At 44.0% G+C, this 18,455-nt stretch overlaps 1 protein-coding gene across 4 annotated transcripts in view; it reads left to right on the plus strand.

The window, feature by feature from the left end:
* The window catches only part of FYN (FYN proto-oncogene, Src family tyrosine kinase), a 211,013-nt gene that overhangs the window by 157,555 nt on the left and 35,003 nt on the right, over positions 1-18,455 (plus strand). For 3 of the 4 annotated variants that reach the window (XM_072831720.1, XM_072831721.1, XM_072831722.1), the window contains 4 exons: positions 8,153-8,251; positions 11,263-11,366; positions 12,361-12,510; positions 15,206-15,370. In XM_072831720.1, the coding sequence (XP_072687821.1) occupies positions 8,153-8,251; positions 11,263-11,366; positions 12,361-12,510; positions 15,206-15,370 (518 nt within the window). Of the gene's footprint in view, positions 1-8,152; positions 8,252-11,262; positions 11,367-12,360; positions 12,511-15,205; positions 15,371-15,776; positions 15,933-18,455 lie in introns of all 4 variants that reach the window. The other variant, XM_072831723.1, reaches the window with a different exon arrangement.

Consider the following 18,455-nt stretch of genomic DNA (forward strand, 5'->3'; position numbering starts at 1 on the left):
AGAATTGATGAATCAGTGCAGTATTATGGTGTCCAAGGAGCTTTTTGGAGGACACCATAAAGTAGCAGAGTTGATAGTTTTGATTCAAAGGTTGGAAAAATTCCCATACCGCCCCCTGCAGATCTGCATTTTCAGATAATTGGCACAAAGCTTGGCTACCCACATTACCCTCTCTCTCTCTGCCTAGAGATTTTTTTTGTTTTTGTTTTTGTTTTTTGCCTTTCACAAGTTGCACTAGCTGAGCCCTCACTTAGAGCTGGTAACAAGTACCTTCTGTTTTCAAAACTGTTAAATATTCCAATTGGTGAAGCCTGTGGAGGCGTTTCCCCATAGTGAAAATTTGCGAGTGACTGAAATCTTTGTGAGATGGAAGGAGAAGTGACTTCGCCCACTTGTGTATGACTACAATGTGTGCATTTTAGACGTGACCAGTAGGAACAACAGTTACACAGGCATTGGGGAAATTTCAAGGGTAAGAATCACTCAGTTTTCACTCACTACATTTAATATCTCCATTAAGATGAGTATATATAGGGATCCCTGGGTAGCTCAGTGGTTTAGCACCTGCCTTCAGCCCACAGCGTGATCCTGGAGACCCAGGATCGAGTCCCACATTGGGCTCCCTGCATGGAGCCTGCTTCTCCCTCTGCCTATGTCTCTCTCTCTCTCTCTCTCTCTCTGTCTCTCATGAAAAAATAAATAAATTTTTTTTTAAAAAGAGTAAATATAGGTATATATGGCATCACATATAGGGAAACAGATTTCCCTTAGTTTTTAAATATTGCCCCTATTAGGTTAAGGCAGTGTGGCTGCCTGAAAACTTCAGGCTTCAAAGAAAATAGTGGTGGGGGCACCTGGCTGGCTCAGTCAGTAGAGCATGCAACTCTTGATCTTGAAGTCGTGAGTCCAAGCCCAACATTGAGGATAGGGTTTACTTAAAACACACACGCACACGCACACACGCCCACACGCACGCACACAAAGGGCTCCTGGTGGTTCAGTCATTTACGCTTTGGACTCTTGATTTCAGCTCAGGTCACGATCTCATGGTTGTGAGATCGAGCCCCAACATGGAGCCCTTAAGAGTCTCTCTCTACTTCTCCCTCTACCCTCCCCCCAGTAGAAAAAAAAAAAGGAAAATGATGATGTCCATCAGCAACTCAGGCCTCCTCCCCATTCCTCAAGTTTTCCTTGTGAGCACTTCCCAGTGACCTGGGAGGAATGCCACTCCAAGGCTGAAGGCCCGCCAGGAAGTGTTTCTGTGCCGCCAGATCCAATTGCTCCCTACTCCATTCCCTGAGCAAACTGTAATGGCAGAAGGACCAGTCAAAGCCCGGCTCTTCAGCTTTGCTGAGAGCTCCAGGGAGAAGAGAGGGGAGCAAGAGGAGGGAGAGGCGCCCCAGGGCATCCCTGTCCTAGGAAAGAGACATAGGGAACTCCTTTGTCATAGGGAGCTCCATCAGGCCTGAAAACTGCCTCCTTGGGAAGCCCCATCCTTCCTTCCCTGGGATGCCCCCAACACTCAGAATACACTGCCTTTCAAGGACAAGAGCTAGATTCCCCCCAGAAGAGACTAGTGACTCCACTGGACCTCAGAAAGCAGTGTCTACATAGGAGCCACCAGGTTGTTGGGACTATTTTTAATTAGTATTATTGTCATCATTAATGGGTGTGGTTGGGTTTTTTTTTAACTAATTAAATACAGAAAACGACATTTCAGAAGTGTGCGTGGTGGTCATGCAACAATGTGAATGTGCTTAGTGCTATCCAACTTCACACTTAAGAATGGTTGAGATGGTAAATTTTGCTGTGCATATTTTACCACAGTGTTTTAAAAGTGTGCACTTTGCTGTATTTGCACAAACTGAACATGCCTGTGCAACCAGCACTGAGAGCCAGAAGAACATTACCTGCTCCCTACAAGCCCCCTTATAGCCACAGAGATTTAAAAAAAAAAAAAAAAATAGCAAACAGCTGCCATTAATTGAAGGCTCCTATCACCAGCCATGTACAAGTTGCAAATGTTCCCATTTATTCTTCATGGCAGTTGTCTGAGATGCGCCTCGGTGTCATCGTTTGACATATGAGGGGCCAGAGGCTCAAGTTAAGGGGCTTCCCAGGTGCACAGAGGAGCCGAGGGTGAGGTGTGGGGATGGCATCCTGAGGACCATGTCAGGTTTAGTCTTAGAAGGGCCCAGAGGACCACCCCCCACCCCAGAAGGGACTGAACCTTTCAAGATACATGAAAGTTTGGAAGGTTGGCGGGGAAGAGGGGAATTTGGCTTTGATCTCTTCTGATCTGTGATTCCTTATTGTTAGTTTGATTCTCAGATGAATGCTTCTCCTTAGAGTCTACTTACTTTGAAATTCCAAAATACCCTCCACTTCCCCTCCCCATCCTGTGTAATATTCTCTCAGTCCCGAAGTTGGTTGGAACTTTTAACCAACTTCCGAAAGGTAAGAACTGAGAAGCGGTAGGAAGTACCACACAGCTGTTGTTCTGCGGGTTTTGTCCACACTGCCAGGGTATCTACACATTGGATCACAGGCTACTTGGAAAGCCAGTCCTCGCCAAGGTCAAACTGGTGACTTCTTCCTTCGTTCATCTGGATAGGATATACAGTGGCATTCAATTGAAATTTTGGAGAAACAGTCCAGGAGGATCCAGTCTATCTCAGACTGTATTTGAGGATTTGCATGCATGGCCTTCAGTGTTTACAGACTTCCAGCCTCGGGCCCGCTTCTCTTAGAAGAAAATATTGCAAAGGTTTTGTTTTTTTTCACCCTTAATGTTCTTCCTTCTTGCCAGTGGAATTCCTCATCCTACATGCCATTTAAATGCCCTTTTTCAAGGTTGTCGGGGGAAAAAAATAAGATTTTTACAACAAATACAGTATCTTGAAGTAAAGGGTAATGACGGGGAAGAGGAAATTGTGAAGGACAAACCAAGCAGTAATTGGGAACCAGATGGCAGAAGGAGCCCCCTCCCCCAGCCTCTCCCAGCCCCCCCCTCCCCCGCTGGCGGGGAGGGGGATGGTGCTCTGTTCTCTCCTCCAAGGGAGTGTGCCCTCCCACCCCATACCCTGCCAGGAGGCAGAAATGGGAGGTGGCAGGGCTGGCCTTTGTGTTCTCAAGGGCAGCAGGAAGCATGTGGTACCCCTGTGTGCCATGGGCCCAGAGCCAGTGACACCACCGCCCCACATGGGGTAAGGGTTCTTCCCCGACCTACTACAAGTGCTCAGTGCAGTATATTTGGACATTATTAAACTTGAACCCATTTAGCAAACTATTTAAATTCATCTTATTTTATTCCCTATTTTCACATTTCATGACTAGTGATTTACCACCTAAAACTAGTGACTCTTTAAAATATAATACAGGGACGCCTGGTTGGGTCAGAGGTTGAGCATCTGCCTTCGGCTCAGGGCATGATCCTGGAGTTCTGGGATCGAGTCCCCATTGGGTTCCCTGCAGGGAGCCTGCTTCTCCCTCTGCCTGTGTCTCTGCCTCTCTCTCTGGGTCTCTGGGTCTCTCATGAATGAATGAGTGAATGAATGAATGAATAAATAAATAAATAAATAAATAAATAAATAAATAAATAAATATAAAAAATCAATAAAATACAATATACATGTTGCACAGAGTGGAATAGTGCCTAGGGTACTGACTCCTTGCAAAGTTCTTTTCATCTTGATAAGGAGAAATTCTGGTTTACAGTCCCCTCCAAGCACACAATAGAATTGTTACGGATACTCTGACAGTAAGATGACAGTAACCAAATTTGAAAATAATATAGCATTTATAATAAAAATGCTCCACAGCTCAACAGACCAGACCAACTTCTTTTTGCAAACACCACTTCCGGCTGCATCAGGGCCCTAGGCTCCTGGGGCCAACAAACTTTATGAGCAAATTGGGGGACTGAAAACAGGCTCTCTTAATAAGTCTTTAAATCAGAGGACGAAAAATAAATAAATAAATCAGAGGACGAGGGGAAGCTGCTATAAAAACTTAAAAGTCATTCTAAACCAGAGCCTTAAATCACATATTTAAATCAAAACAAGATAACAGTTAAAGAAAAACCTCACCAACTTTAAATTCATGAAATAATCTGAACTGTAAGAACAGGTGGTTTTTTTTTTAAGTGCAGTTTTGAAAACGTTCATTACAATAATTCAAGAAGTAGAAAGTACCATAGTCCAGATTCTGTTTTCCTGAATCAAGGTGAATGATTTATAAAAAGTATCATTTATCTGTGGGTGAATTGGCCTCTAATGTATTAAAAAGAGGATTTATTCATTTGCTCAAAGGTTTTGGGGGTTTTTTTGTTTTGTTTTGCTTTTGTTTATTTATTTTATTTATTTATTTATTTTTAATATTTCGAGTCTACCAGCCTTTCTGGGCACAACCTGTGAGGCTTACTATATAATACATTGTTGCCTTGTCACCTTATATCTCCTTTGATGGAAAAAGTGACCCTAGATGGCCTCAAAAAATAAAAAGAATTTTATCTTTCTCATGAGTAACTGAAAACCCTTGTGAGATTAATGGAGTCACTTAAAAGAAAAATCATGAATTCCTGATACATGACTTTAAGATGAGCTGATAGTTGGATTCTAATCTGTGCTAAACTATCTAGGTGCCAACACCAAAATGAGACATCAATGCTGGGTTTGAAATGGGAAATTATAGTTGACCCTCGAACAATGGGGGAGGGCTAGGGACACCAGCTCCCGCCACTCACCACATGCTGTCAAAAAACTGCATCTAACCTTGACGCCCCCAAAAACTTAACTTCTAATCTTCTAGTACTGACTGGAAGCCTTACCAATAACAGGTAAGGACTATTAACAGTCCGTTAACATACATTTTCTATGTTATCTGTATTATATGCAATGTTCTTAAGAATAAAATGAGAGTAAAGGAAATGTTATTAAGAAAATCCTAAGAAGAGAGTACGTTTACTGGTTTTATTGGAAAAGATCTGCATGCAGGAGGACCTGTGTAGTTCAACCTATGTGGTTCAAGGGTCGACCTTACTTTTTTCTTTTTTTTTAAGATTTATTTATTTATTCATGAGAGACACAGAGAGAGAGGCAGAGACACAGGCAGAGGGAGAAGCAGGCTCTCTGCGGGGAGCCCGACGTGGGACTCGATCCCGGATCCTGGGATCATGACCTGAGCCAATGGCAGGCACCCAACTGCTGAGCCACCCAGGCGTCCCAAGAGTCGACCTTACTTGATTAATCCCAGATCATCTGAATCAGACTTGGGCTTGTCCCTGCCCCAAAAAATGTATTGGCTTCCTGCCTCAGATGACATTTCCATGTTCCCCAACCCTGATATTAGACTTTCTTCCTCTTCATTTAAGTCGATTAGAACTCACTTGATGAAGGTTGCACTAAAAGATAAGCTTCTGCTGAAAGCTCTTGATTTTTTGCTATTCTGGAGCATTTCCTGGGTGTGGGGTTTGGGAAGTAGAGTAAGGGAGAGAGAAAGAAGAGGGTGGAGAGGTGGTGGGTATTGTTATTCTTTTTAATAATGAAATGTCTCCATCTAGTGGAATTTCGGAGCAGTAAACATGTCACCATTTTAAAGCCTCCAAAACCATTTCTTAGCATGTGTCCCAAAGGAAAAAAAAAAAAAAAAACAACTTCCACATGTGTTCCTAGGTGATGTACTGAACAAGGGCGCGTATTTCTTTTGGAGGACGCAGAGATAAACCAATACAAACTGTTCAAACATGAACCAGTTTGAATTTCGTGATGTGAGCCCCAAAAGGCAGAGGAATGCAATAGGGGAACAGCATGGAGTAGATTTCATATGATCAGTAAAGACGCAGCTCTTCGGTCGGGTGTGGGTCCACAGGTGTTCATATGCACACATATCCTTTGGTACATACCAGTCATTTCATAAGACAGATCTGGACGTAAACTAAATTTAAGATTGATTAACAAAGGGCTTCCTAGGTGTGAGAAGTTATCTCCCCGTTTTGGTGGATGTATCTGTTTAAATTTGTTAAACAGGCTCAAAAAGGGAAAGACCGAAAAGTGAATTAAAACGTAAGCTTTTAGGGGCACCTGGGTAGCACAGTAGGTTAAGCGTCTGACTCTTGGTTTCAGCTCAGGTCATGTGACCTCAGGGTCGTGGGATGGAGCCTTGTATCTCAGAGCCTGCTTCAGATTTGCTCTCTCCTTCCCCCTCTGCCTCTCCCCTCTTAAAATAAATAAGTTAATTAAAAAACTAACAACCAGGGGATCCCTGGGTGGCTCAGCGGTTTGGCGCCTGCCTTTGGCCCAGGGCGCAATCCTGGAGTCCCGGGATCGAGTCCCGCGTCGGGCTCCCAGCATGGAGCCTGCTTCTCCCTCTGCCTGTGTCTCTGCCTCTCTCTCCCTATGTCCGTCATGAATAAATAAATAAAATCTTAAAAAACATACAAACAACCAGACATGAGAGTCTTTAAAAGCCTTTGCCAGCACCCCATTTTCTCATGAGCTGTTCTGTGCCACCAGTGCCACCAAGCACTGCCCCCAAAACCACACCCAGAATACGTGTGGGCTTGTCATCATTGTCTGTTGCTTTATTAAATTCTATCTAGAGTTACTGCTCATCAGTCACCTCACGCAGAATCAGTCTGCAGAACGGGGCTCTGGAGTAAGGCTTCTGGTCATACAGAGGCTGGTCATTCTCTGCCTAATGCTGTCGGTCTGAGGGAGATCTTGACCAGGGCCAGAAGCCAACACACAACATCATTTTATGGCTGAGGGTTTTGACACAGAGTCCAGCCATAAAATGATTTAAAAAAAAAAAAAAAAGGCTAGGGATTTCTCTTGCTGCCTCCATGGACCAAAAAAGGAAGGCGAGACGGCGCCGGGCCCCTGCTGGAGAGCAATCGGGCAGGCCCGGGGTGCTGAAGGGTGCTGGCCCGGGCAGGTGCAGGTTCTGGGGGTGTCGCACTGGCGGGGCCGCAGCCCCGCGCCGCTGTGTGGAGGGGGCACACGCTCCGTCCGCGCTCTCCGTCACACATCCGTGGCCCTGAGCCTAAACACATGACCTCTCACCGCCAACCTGAGCCGTCTTGTCCTAAGCTGACGGGGCGCTACAGGCCTGCAGCACGGCCCTCTGCCCCCCACCCGCAGGCTGAGACAGGCCAGGCGGCCTCCTGGAACGCTGGGTGTCCCGCGGCGCTGAGACTCAACCTCAGGCCCGGCCACTGTCTGTTCCCCCCGTGCACCCGCACGCACGCGGCTCCCCACGCTTCCCTCCGGCCCAGCAGACTCAGGTCAGCGCTGTGGGCGGCCGAGGAATGAACCGCAGGCTGCACACTCTGAGCAAGCTCAGCCTGTCCTGTGCTGTAAGGATTCGACCCATTGTCTTGACGGCAAGCACGGCAGGCCCGGGGTGAGCTTTCATCCGGGCCTGGGCCTCCTGACAGGCTTCCCCTCTCAGACCGTCGGCAGCTGCCCTGTTCTGTTCTTTTCTGATACATCCGTTCCGTGGCGAGCAAAACAACACTAGAGCCGGCGACCGGTGTGCATCTCCCCAGCAGTACCAGAGGATGCCGGTTGCCTCGGGATGTGCGACCGCGGCGGGACTGTGAGCTAAATTAGCAGAGGCCGTGCATGCTCTGCCTTTCCTCGAGCTCTGCTGAGATGTCACTGACACACCACACTGTGTACCTTGCGATGGGTCGTGTACGGTGTGACGGGTTGTGCGGTGTGGACAGTGTGGCCGGTTGACCCGTGCACGTGTCGTGAACGTCTACCACGATCACACGTCCCGCACCTCCCATAACTACCAGTTGGTTCCTCGTTACAGGGTTTTTCTAACGTAGCCTGAGGCCGAGTACCCTTCCCCTCTGTCCAAGCTGGGGACCCTTACCAAGCACAATGCCCATCCACCCCCCAGGAGAACCCCCTTGTGGCCAGGGTCCTACATTCCTAATTTGCAAGTAAAATAAGAGATGAGAGACAAGCCCTGGATTCGAGTCACAGCTGACGTTGATGGTAGCCGCGTGACCCTCGCAGAGGCCTATGTTGGAATTTGCAGAAATCAGCCAATGAGATGACTGGGAGATAGTCTTTGATACCCTAACGGCGTTGGCATTAAAATGATCTGCGCACTCACTTCCTTTTCTCCTTGTTCTCTGCAGGGAAGGAGATTGGTGGGAAGCCCGCTCCTTGACAACCGGAGAGACTGGTTACATTCCCAGCAATTACGTGGCTCCAGTCGACTCAATCCAGGCAGAAGAGTATGTTTTGTTTCTGTTGTTTTCACTCAACTATTTGCTTTTAAAAGTTAGCTGTCACAGTGAAATGCCATTAACTTTGTGCAGGTTGCGGGGAGAAGAAGTTCTCTAGAGCGACTTCAGGGTTGAGAGAGTATGCTGATGCCATGTTCTCCCAGGCGTTGTGCTGCGGCCTGTGCCCTGTCTGTGGGATACTTGTACTATTATTGACGTAATAATACGTCAATACAGTTTGAAAGGGAGCATTACATCCCAAGTCTATTGAAAACCCAATAGTATTTGCCACAGATACAAAGTAATCGGGAAAATGTGATGCAATTCTGGCCAGAGCATATATTATTACTGTGAACCCAAGGCTCTAAGCCTATAATATAGTCCACTGGAAAAAAAAAAAGAGAGAGGAAGGGAGAAAGAATGGGAGTGGGGAGGGAAAGAGAAAGGCAAGGGGGACAGGGAGGGGGGTGATCAAGGAGGCAAACAATTATCAAAGATCAGATTGAGTTCTTTCTTAGAGTAATGGGAAATATTAAGGGGGTACTGAAGACATACCTTCCATGCCCAGGTAGAAATATCTCACCTATGGCATGTTCCACAGCTCAGGGAATCCTCTGATGATGCATTTCCTTTTTTTTTTTTTAAGATTTATTTATTTATTTATTTATTTATTTATTTATTTATTTATTTATGATAGAGAGAGAGAGGCAGAGACAAAGGAGGAGGGAGAAGTAGGCTCCATGCCAGGAGCCTGACGTGGGACTCGATCCTGGGATTCCAGGATCGCGCCCTGGGCCAAAGGCAGGCGCCAAACCGCTGAGCCCCCCAGGGATCCCCTGATGATGCATTTCAAATGCTCCTCTCCTTTGAGTTGCCATCTTGGTTGGTTTCTGTGATGGTAAATCGTGACTCGCAGTTAACTGTCAGACCAAGGACTTCACTGGTACCGGTCTGGGAAGATGGTTGGCAGGCTGAGGGCATTCTAGAGGGGACAACCATCGTTCCTTCTCCTGGCCTGCGCAGAGTCATGGTCGCTTCCAAAAGGGAGAACTAATGAGAGTGGCCCGTGTGGCAACCCTCATTTCTGAACTGAGGGAAAGAAAACTGGCCCATGACTCCCAGATCCGGGGAACCTGTCCTCCTCCCTGACACCCTGGGCATCTGCCTCTTCTGGTGGCCTTGCCTGACCAGTAAGGGGGGCAAGGAGAGTCAGCCACGAAGCCCGCCATCCTTTGGCTCTGATATGGCATTTTGCCCTGGATTTGTTTAAGCACGACGGGGAGGATTAGACGGTGCACCCCAACCAAATTCCCAACAGGATCACTGTCTTGCCTTTAATTCCTTTATATTTGCTCTAAGGAGACCGGTTTTGTTTCCCACTCTCAAATACTCAGTGGTTCTGCACTCATTTTTTTCTCCTAGGGAGTGTGTTTTATCATCAGAGAATAAAGGAATTTGTATTGAATTTTTATTTTGGGGGGCAGATTTGCCAACATCTGTGCGTTCTTTCAGAATAAAAGGTACCACTAAAAGGTGGCAATACTTTGATTTAACTGAGAACCTACCGACTATATATTTAAGCTATATTTGTAATGGTCAGTTTTTAAAATACGTCGTTCTTAAAGAATAAATTAGCATCTTAAGAAGATAACGCCTATGGCTTTACATAGGCAATTAATTACCATTATCTTAAAATGCTATTGTCTTGGTTCAGCCCATTGTTCCAACTGTTCTCTTTTCACCACCATTTGCATTTATACTGCGTTTTCATCCGGCAACCGATGCAAACCCAGAAAGTCATTTCTCGTAAATAATTGTTGTGATTCTCTTTATACCGTCTAGCGCTAAGTTAGGATTGTTGCACAGTCTGGTGCCTTTAAAAGTCACCGAGGAGCTCGCTTGGAGTGTGTCTTTTCTTATCTTCAGCGAGGCTCCTTCATTCACAAAAGAATTTGACAGTGAACACATAATAGCTATGTTCAAGTATAGTGAATTAAAATTTCATTTTAGAAACTGGATCCTCTCACAGTTGAATATTCTAAAATTGTGTCTGTGCACAGATTCCGACGGGGTTCTCCTGAATTCTGTCGTGGATTCCCACGGCACCTGCTGCTGCTCCCTCAGCAGCTAGTTGCAGAAACGTTAGCTAATTGCCAAGCCATGGTTAGGGCTAGAGAGCGGAAGGGAAGATAAAAGATGAACAGCAGAGATTGTGAGGTGACTTGACGCGACGCCTTCTCACACGGCACCAGGGTGTTGTCACGGGGAGGATAGGAAACAGCTGCAACAGCCAGTCGTTTGTGAGGCCGTGCTCGTTGACTGCGTAGTGACCTGTCCCTGCAGCTGAGCCAGAGCACACATGCGCAGATCCCCACCCATCTGCTGGGCAGATCTTCCATTTACACAAGTCCTCACACCTGCTGGCCAGGAAGAGCATGAAAGCAAGCATCCAAAGGCAGCAGTCATCTCAAATTAGGGGTAGTCTTGACAGCTTCTTTTTTTTTTTTTTTTTTTCCAAAATCACTGTAGGTACGAAGTTACTGAAAATATCACGTTTCTGTTCTTTATCCATCCTGACTTTTTTTTTTTCAATGCTTGATTAATGATCTTTACTTAGACTAAGGCTGCGTTTCGTTATTTCCCAGGTGTTGTAATTATGCTCAGAAATCCAGGGTCTTATAGACATGCACGGAAAGGGTCTCCTGCACTTGCCATTTCAAAACAAGGTCTTAGATTTCTCTTCTTGTGAATGCAGGTGGCAGTGTTAACACAAACCAGTTCTTGTCACCTCTGGAAGAGAAGGAAAATCGCCCACGATTCCAATCTGATTTATTTTCTTCAAAGACTGAAAAAGATGGATTAGGGATGGAATCGGGAGCAGACTGAAAGGGAACTAGATGAGGCTAGGAAAACGTGGAAGGGGAAAGGCTAGGGATGCGATCGGAGGTGAGGAGGATCACTACTGCAGTTTTGTAAATGATCCCTTACAAAATGTTTCCTTCCCTTGATCTCATTTAAAGGTGGTACTTTGGAAAACTTGGCCGAAAAGATGCTGAGCGACAGCTTTTGTCCTTTGGAAACCCGAGAGGTACCTTTCTTATCCGTGAAAGTGAAACCACCAAAGGTAAGATAAGGAGTTGAAGAACTTGGTTGTCATTCAAATCTGTGGATTAGTCAGAGCAGATGAAAAGGCTTCTCTCTAACGTACAAGGATTTTTAAATGGCACATATCCTCCCCACCTTGTGAGCAGAGTCCTATTTTCAGTTTCCCCCCCAGGCTCTAGAACCACAGACAGCTCCAAAAGAACTGTAGAGGCTCAGAATCAAGCCCTTTCTCCCAAAACAGGGGCCAGGCAGCTTCACTTCTGTAGACATGCAAGATGATAGAATTCACGGCAGTTCTTTAGAGTTACTGATTTCTACAGCTTGTGGTTCCTCAGGCACCAATCCTACAGGTTATTTTTGCATTCCTTTTGTTTTTTCAAATCTGAGGACTGCTCTTCCTCCAACCACTGGCCTTCCATTATTTAACCACCCACACATCAGAGCCCACAAAAGGGAGCTGGGCCAAGGGAAAGGAGGAGCAGTGGCCTTCTAGCTTGATCTACTAGCCATGGTTATGTGCTCCTGAGACAGTGAAGTGGAATCTGAAGGCTCCCTTCTAGAGAAACGGTCCTTACCCTTCTTCAACACACGTGGCCACTGACTCTGCAGCACTCCAGGGGTAAGGAAGATGAGGACAGAGACCCCAGCCTGCCTGTGTGTCTGTGTTTCTCTTCATCCGCCCCCAGGGGAGTTGGGTCTAATACCATATTAGGCAACACTAGGGTACTGAAGAGGGTCAGGACGCTTTCATTCTCAAGGATAAAATGACTTAATTGCTAATAACTTCTGGCATTTGCAAGAAAGATGTGTTTTCTTCTTCTGTTACTGAGTAGAAGAGTGTGTGTGCATGCACATTTGCATGTGTGCAGATGCGCATGTGCAAACGTGCATGCACACATGCGTGTGTGTGTTCTCTTCATATTGATTAATCAGAATAGTCAGGTAAGTGAGACCCAAAAAACAAATGAGCTTTCAAAATTATTGGAGCTGCTAATGCTTTGCATATTTACCAGGTGCCTATTCACTGTCGATCCGAGATTGGGATGATATGAAAGGAGACCATGTCAAACATTATAAAATTCGCAAACTTGACAATGGTGGATACTATATTACCACCCGGGCCCAGTTTGAAACACTTCAGCAGCTTGTACAACATTACTCAGGTAACCCTGACTCTAGCTACTCACCACCGGGACACTGGAGGGAACGGGAGGCTCCTAGGGAGGTCGGGCGGGGAGGAGGTACAAGCATGAGCAAGGTCAGCAGTGGCATAGTTTTCTTTGCAGCCAGGCAAGGTGGGGCTTAGCTGAATAGGTTCTGTTGATGTCTTTTTACCATGGTTGTTATTAGTTCCACGCATTTGTCAAAAGATTCTAAAACATTCTAGTTCTCAAGTACGAAGCAATAGGTTAAATTGTAAATGTTGTCATCTTTTCCTGTTCCCCTGGGTCTGTAATCAGAAACCGTGACAGGAGAGGGAGCAGTGTCTGGGAGGGAACTCACGGTTGGGGGCAGGGGGGCTCCTGTCGAGGGTCCCCAGTTCACACTCAGCACTCACGGGACTGGCTGCACATGCTTTTCATTCCCATGACCAGATGCATTTTGCAGTCCATTTATCACGTTCCACTCCTCCACCACTTCGGCTATTTCCTAACTAGATGTAGACTGTGTGGCCCACAGCTCCTAGATCTGTTATAGCTATTGTATTAAATCCAGCTTACAAACAGTAACTAGATCAGCCGCTGTCCTAACACCCAGAGGTCACTGTTAGTGTGTTGTTCCTAGAAATATATGCTTATGAGGTATTTAGGTGTACAGTCCGCACATTTTAGTAAAGAATATGGTCTTATATACAAGTGTCAAAACGATTACTTTCTAAGATTAGCAAGGCTATCGCACCACATAACATATACACACAGGTGGATTTTTACATAGATGCACATGCATATACAGATCTATGTCCCATTGATCCCTGTAGTTTTTTCTGTGATCTGTATATGTGTGTGTGTGTATTATGTGTACACACATAATATATGCATACATATATATATATATATACACATTATATACTGTTCTTCAGGACAGTAACAAAACCCCAAAATAGTACATGGCTTGACCTCAACTATTGCTCTGTGCACACTCATTTTTTTTTTAAAAAAATTGTGTATAATTTTTTAGCACCGAAAAAAAGCAATCTTTTGAAAGTGGCAATAAGAAATACCTATCGATTCATCCTGGGCACTAATGAAAAAGTGAAAAATTAACAGGACTTGGAGTACTCGTTGATTAGGGCATTGGATAGGTTTAGTTTATATGGATTCTAATGAAATATTTGGGAGAAATGAAGCAGAATATCTCCCTGAGCTTAAGCGACATACTCAAAGTGCCTGCACATGTAAGGATTTTTCAAATGCCGAAATATATTTCATTACAGCCAAACATCAGCAGGATCCCCAGGGTTTGGATCATTTGAAAATATTGTGTTGGAAAGGGCACGTTAATAACATCGTAAAGCTGGAGGAGAGAAAGGATATGAAGAGCAATAGACGTTTTTTAATCTCAAAAAAAAAAAAATTCCATCTCAAGTTAGATTTGTTTTTATATTGGCTTTGCCTCTTCCCTCTTTCTCTCTCTCATGCAATAAAGTGCCTCTGAAATATTGACACATAAATAATTTCCTGCCTAAACATCTCAGAACCTGGTTCTACCATAAAGGAATAAAAAATAACTTAAGACTGGTTCCTGGAGAAAAGACAACCACCCTCCACAGGATTTCCCTGGATCCAAGGGGCCTCCGGTGGGACGTGGCGGGTGGGGCGCTGTCCATTGCACATGCCAGGCGCTCTACAGCTTTTGTCACTGCTCCGATCCCTTATTCTTTGTTACTTTTTCTTACCTGGCAGACACTTAATCTGACATTTAGGCAATTTCCCCTCACCACTGTTATATTCTAAAAGGTATATTCCTTAAAAAAAAAAAAAAAAAAAAAAAGGAAAGAAAGAAAGGAAAAGAAAAAAAACGAAGAGAAAAAGAAAGAAAAGAGAGAAGGGGAAAAAATCCAAATAGCCCATAAGTGATAACTTGTTTCCTTTGTCTTTTTTTCATAGGAAATAGGATTCTTTCTCAGCCTTGAGTTTCTGCAGATTTCAGTTTCCTTTCTTTCTGCTTTGAAACCAGATTTCTAAATTATGCATTGGAGACGGTTATAAAGATTTTTTTTTAATGGGAAATATCAAAGAAGCAAGAGTATCTGACGGCTAGAATAGAGTCAGTTAAAATGCCAAAGAAATCCCTAGAGAAATGTGACCTCTTTTTTCCCCAGCCAGGTATAATCTTCAGTCTTCCTGGCTTATAACAGTCTAACATTCTATGGAAAAATCCTGAATTAAAGTCACAATTTTAAATATGTTCAAACCAAAGAAAGTCCCTGAACCCTTGATATTAGAAAGGGAGAGGATAGTCATGCTGATGTTCTGTCTTCCAAAGGTAACTTCTGAAGTCACTGGAGAGATCTCCAGGGCTCCAGAGACATGTCATTAGCATCTCGGACAGAAAACATTTTTCTTCGTTAGCGAGTATAGAAACCAAAACAGCCGTACCTGTACCTGTGTATGTGTGTAGCCTATATACTACCTGGAGGCATGGAGCAGTCCATGTTTAAAATGTCTTTCCTGTTCTACCTCCAATGAACATGTTTCAACGTGTGGTGTCTAATCTTCCAAGATACGTGCAGTTCTCCGCCGACGTAGCCCTGTTTTGAGCAATGCTGTGCGCTCGCTGGGTTTGTGCAACTGTTAAGTGTCGTTTCACATGTTCTGCTTTTCTCTCCCTCTCCTGCTGCTGTCTCCACTCCATCAGAGAGAGCCGCAGGTCTCTGCTGCCGCCTAGTTGTTCCCTGTCATAAAGGGATGCCAAGGCTTACCGATCTGTCTGTCAAAACCAAAGATGTCTGGGAAATCCCTCGAGAATCCCTGCAGTTGATCAAGAGACTGGGAAATGGGCAGTTTGGGGAAGTATGGATGGGTATGCTGAGACTCAATTATTCTATTAGTAGCTCTCTCGTTTGGGAAGTCCCAAACATCAAAGATGGAAGGTGAAAATAAAGACTTGTGACCCGGAAGGAAGAAGGTTTAAATTACTGATAGTGGGGAATTATACATTTGATTTTGATTTCAGAATTCCAGAATTTCCAAAAGAGAAGTAGTGGTCATGATTGGCAGATGGCTCAAATTATGCTATCATATGAGTCTCAATTCATAAGCCAGAAGATAGTACGAGGAACATTCCAGCACTTCATTTTCAAGTGCAAACATTTGCCCAGTGAACTCAGTGTCGCCCTAAGGGGCAAGTCACCTTCCATCTTCCCTAGTGCATGCATGATTATGGATTATAAGGACTGTGTTTTCTTTATTAATTCCCTTTCCTGTAGACAAAGCTGATGGTTTGTGCTTTAACTTAACTGTGATTGCATCAAGTTGTACCCCACAAACTTCTGGATTGGCTAAAGATGCTTGGGAAGTTGCACGTGATTCGTTGTTTCTGGAGAAGAAGCTGGGTCAGGGGTGTTTCGCTGAAGTGTGGCTTGGTAAGGCAGAGGGCGCATTGCATTTTGGCTGCACCTCAGAGCCAATTAAAAAGACAGTTTGGGACAAACACACACACACACACACAGTTTTTGGGACCAAGACATTTAACCTGGGTAGCCGGTCAGGCACAGGACATCCAGATTTTGAGAGTACAGCAATACTTCGCTGTACTCCTCTATCCTCCATCACGTGGTTAACGAAGGCAGGCGTGCACAGAACGAGAAACCAATACAGTAAGAATCCATTGTTTCCTCTTCCTAAGACCTGAGAAGGTAAGATACAATGGACGGGTGACTATAGGGAAAGACCATGGGCTTTTTTTTTCCTTTTTTTTTTTTTTTTTTTTTCTCAGTGGGCCTGCATTTGAACCTTTCCTAGCTGATTAACCATGGGCAAGGGGCTAAGTTAATGTCTTTGAGCCTTAGTTCCCTCATCTGTAAAATTGGAATGATATCTACTTCACAGGATTGAGGATGACATGGACAATATACCCAGAACCCCTGCACGTAGTGGATGCTCAGTAGACCACTCAGACCTCTCTTAATTTGGTTGTCGTGTCATTGATAAGGCTGAATGCCCTGGGCCCGTCCCACTTCTTTTATAACAGCCTTTGGTCCATGGCAGCTTGGCTTAGAGAAAATCCTTGAATTTGGCCCCACCCAAACACATCTCTCCGTCAGTGAGACAGATGTTGGTGCTTATGGAATCCGCCTTCTTCCTTTCTTAGATTCAATTAAAAACAATAAAGATAGGTACCTGTTGCTATGTGTAGCTCTAAGTGTTTAGGGGTGGTCAACATTAAAAGATTTAGCACAGGGAAAGCACTTGGAACAGAACCTGGCAAGGAATAAGTATTACGTAGCTGTAGATAGAGCAGTAAGGTTAGAGACAGACACGCAGACATGCACATATATGTGTGTATAAGCTACTATATAATAAGTATATATGAATATCTGTATATGGCCTTCCTCTCCTTCATCCGCTCAATTTATAACTGAAGTTGCGGGTGCCAAGATTTTAATTCATTTATGCAGTCAGGAAGAATTGGACATTCCACGAAGATTTATTTTCAAAATGCATAATTATCAACTTGAAGTCATTATGCCGTACTATTAAGAATTTGTTTCCTACTGAACATAAAACACCATGTTATGGTGGAATGCCAGTGAGACTAACTGGGTTGTTACCAGAGAAGAAGAAAAAAATCTCTATTTAAAATTTTGGGATGCTGACAGCGCTCAAATAGCAAAGACCACTTACATACAGATTGTCACCTTCTCCACTTATATGTAGCAGTCAGATATTTTATAATTTGAATGAACTCTTCTATAAGCCACTGCTCTTTCCTAACTCAGATTTTTCTAGGCTGCATGTCGTCATTATATGAACCATGCCTTGAACAGAGTACCCAAGGGTTACAGAATTTTTTAATTCTAAAATCAGTTATATTAAATATAAAAATTAATCTTCATTTAAACCAGTTTTCTTTACAAATAGTAAAGGCATAATCTAACTCAGCAGATTTTTTTAAAGATTTTATTTATTTATTCATGAGACACAGAGAGAAAGGCACAGGGAGAAACAGGCTCCCTGTGGGGAGCCTGATCTGAGACTCGATCCCAGGACCGGAGCCAAAGGCAGATGCTTAACCACTGAACCACCCAGGTGCCCCTCCCTTAGAGTTTTAATTCATAGTTATAAGACTAATAATGGAATACACATTGAACCTAGGTTTTTTTTTTTAATTCTGGAGCTGAAAGAGATTCAAAAGATAATCCAGTTCCGTTCCTATATTTTATAGATGAGGCAACCTGTGATCATAAACCAGGCCTGTCTCTGTATCTACTTGATTTTAACATGTTATGCCTAAATACTTCTGTTCCCTCTTTGCTGCTGTTTAATTTTTTCACTCTAACTGATAGAAGCTATTGTTCTTGTGGCTGACCATCAGTTAACATGAGGAACTTTCCTTACCTGGTTGAAGTATGGGACAAGTAGGCTGTGAGCTTCTTGCCAAAGCTCAATAGCATACTTGTAATCTTACCTATGTATCAGCTGTTCAAGGACTCGGTCAAGTAGCCCATCCACTGCAGACAGTTGAAAGTCTAGAGGAAATTTCCAGACATCCTCAGTGTGTTGCCATGTGTTTTTTTTTAATGGCACTCTTCATAAAATGGCTTCTTCCATGCTCACTCTACTGCCGAAGGGATAGCTATGGGATGGCCAGGCCTGTTCTAATGACCATTGGGCTTTCATCCTTGTAAAGAAGTGTCCAGAGCTTTTGGTAACAATTTGTAATCACATGAGTGAGCCCCAGAAAAGGAAAGTCGCATAATATCGAAATCAGAAAAAAAGTAATACGGCCAAAGGTAAACGCATTTTTCCTGTTGAAAATATTTGACAGAGTCCTTACATTTGATTGTCCTCATTCAACAAAAAAAAAAAAAAAAAAGAGAGATTAAGTTTTTAAGTTATAAAAAAAAAAGGAAAAAAAAAAGTTTTTAAGTTAAACTCTAACTTTA

This window comes from Canis lupus, chromosome 7 (assembly GCF_048164855.1).
Source record: "Canis lupus baileyi chromosome 7, mCanLup2.hap1, whole genome shotgun sequence".
NCBI classification, from domain to species: domain Eukaryota; kingdom Metazoa; phylum Chordata; class Mammalia; order Carnivora; family Canidae; genus Canis; species Canis lupus.